This window comes from Trichoplax adhaerens, genomic scaffold, assembly GCF_000150275.1.
Source record: "Trichoplax adhaerens TRIADscaffold_150 genomic scaffold, whole genome shotgun sequence".
NCBI lineage: Eukaryota > Metazoa > Placozoa > Uniplacotomia > Trichoplacea > Trichoplacidae > Trichoplax > Trichoplax adhaerens.
The window spans coordinates 10,247-12,698 of NW_002061080.1; the positions used below are offsets into that span (position 1 = coordinate 10,247).

General features: G+C 33.3%; 1 protein-coding gene across 1 annotated transcript in view; it reads right to left on the reverse strand.

Annotated features, from left to right (window-relative positions):
- The window catches only part of TRIADDRAFT_34389 (uncharacterized protein), a gene marked incomplete at both ends in the record, with an annotated part of 6,947 nt that extends 5,889 nt beyond the window's left edge, over window positions 1-1,058 (reverse strand). The window contains one exon of the mRNA XM_002118511.1: window positions 950-1,058. Coding sequence (XP_002118547.1) covers window positions 950-1,058 — 109 coding nt within the window. The remainder of the gene's footprint in view (window positions 1-949) is intronic.
- Window positions 1,059-2,452: the final 1,394 nt, after the last annotated feature.

A 2,452-nucleotide genomic window follows, 5' to 3' on the forward strand; every position in this document is an offset into this window, starting at 1 on the left:
TATCAGCTAGTGCAATCGATTTTTTTACTAAATATTGCAAAGATGATGGTAATGTAAGGGTACTAAAAATGAACCATTTATGTGATGAACTGTAAAATAATTGCCAAAGATTTTTCTCTAGTGTAATGTATTGAAGAGACTACATTGCGAAGGAATTTATCAATCAGGAAGCTCGAATATTAGATGTGTAGGATAAGTTTACAGAATTGTGTAAAGTATACCCAGCTACTGTTTTATATTACTGCACGTTAACATGTTTCAGTAAGAGGAGATTGCTAGTCAATCTGAGCTACCGTACAATTAAATTTAATCAATAACAGCATACTAGGTCTATTTCCTACGACTGATTTTAAATTGAGTAAATTGCCTAATATGAAGTTCTACCTGTAGGATGAGGTGTTACTAGCCATCCAGGAGCATTGGTTCCACATTGATTCATCATAACTTGTCTGGTAAGCATCATTTGACTATTTTTACCTCCATTAAATCGATACCAAGTGAAATTCTGTTTTATTATTTCATAATCACACAGGCTGAGTGTGTAACCTGAATATTTAATGCTTCTTGTTGTGTCTTTAATATCTCTGTAGGACATACATGGATCTAAAAATGTACAAGAATAGATGGAACGATTAAAAATCCGATATTTTCCACAATAAAGTTATTCGAGATAACAATGCAGATGCTACCTATGCAGGTTAGACCATCTGGCAGTAATATACGTCCTTTCTCACAAGAGCATTGGTAGCTACCGGGTGTATTAATGCAAATACCGGGACATCTTGAAATTCTCAGGTTGCATTCATCAATGTCTACTCAAAAATAATGAAATCGCTGCATTTTAATCTAATCATTTCGTAAACAGTATATCAGTGCAAGATAACAGCATCCATAATAAACTATTGCTAGAAATCGGTGTGTAGATGTGTTCATTTTAACAATCATATACCTTGATCACAGTTACGTCCTGTATATCCTTTCTTACATAAACATTGATAGTTCAAGCCGCGAGCTCGACAAAATCCATTGCGACATGGATTACTTTGGCATGGATTAATCGCTAGAATAAGTTATTAAATTAAGTCAAATTTCAGTCATTCTGTAACTATTTTCGTATGGTTATTTATTCTGTTCTTTTAAAACTAGGATAAAGGTGTATTGCATTTGTAATTAATAACATCACTGTAATTACGGTATAGAACTCGTTTTACGTTAAATTTTACATATTGGAAACCACTTTATCTATAGAATAAACGTTACAGAAACTTATAGCGGTAAACAAGTTTGCGAACATTAGAATATTATCTTCGTTTAAAGTAGACTAGTACCTATTTGACAATTCTGGCCAGTATAATCAGCGGCACAAGTACATGTGTATCCACGAGCAGTTTGTGTACAGGTGCCGTGATTGCCGCAAGGATCAAACTCGCAAAAGTCTGTGAATTGAAATATAAAATTTCTATGTCGACGTGATAAAATTTCTACAAAATATTATAACTATAACTGCCAAGTTTTATAAAACTCCAGTTTGTTACATAAATTAATTTATCTATCTATAAATAAATATTAACAGTCTAAAGTACAATTTAATCTACTCTAGTACAGTCTTATCATTCTAATGACCTTAATCGCAACGCTAACTTTGGACTGCTCTACAACCAATAATTAATATACTTATACAGCATATTTCGACCGGATATTAATAGTGGCAAATTATTATCACAGTCTATAAATGGGACTACAAAATAAGGAAAAAACGGGACTGCCAATGGCGGTCAGCGCAAAATAATGAAAAGGCTTATCATCTTCCCGGTCATTCTACTATACGGTACGAATGAAACCGTATACCATACTACACAAAACCAACCTAGCAGCTAATTTAGATATCAATCACAGACAGTATAATGTGCCTTTACAGATATCCGATTCAGTTGAAATCGCCAGTAATACAATCAGCCTCATCATTATTATTATAGTCAACAACTGTTGGCAGTCCTGCTTCTTTCTACTTTTAGTAGTCTATGTCAATACTATCTCTGATAAAAACTATCCTAGGTTAGCCAATAGCTTTTATACGTTACCAATCTTGGTTGAACAGTAACGAGCACAAAGTGGAAAATGTGATGTTGAAGGCAAGCGATAAACCCAAAATGTACCGCAATTTTTAACTTGAATTGTCGTCCTTAAATAGCAGCAATGACCGGAATAATGAAAACAAACAGTTCTGTTGACAATCCGATCAGATACTATCAGTAATGAATAATAATAAGATGAATAATAAACAAATTAGTGATTTGAAGCTGCAGGTTTTGTGAAAATATCTATCTTGTGAGAGATAGCGAAGAAGCGAGAGAATAAATATCAATCATAAATAGTATTCTTGTAATGGCTACGTGACTATGTGATGCGTATCTAAGCTACTACAAGTGATGATTTATATCGCATGAAAATA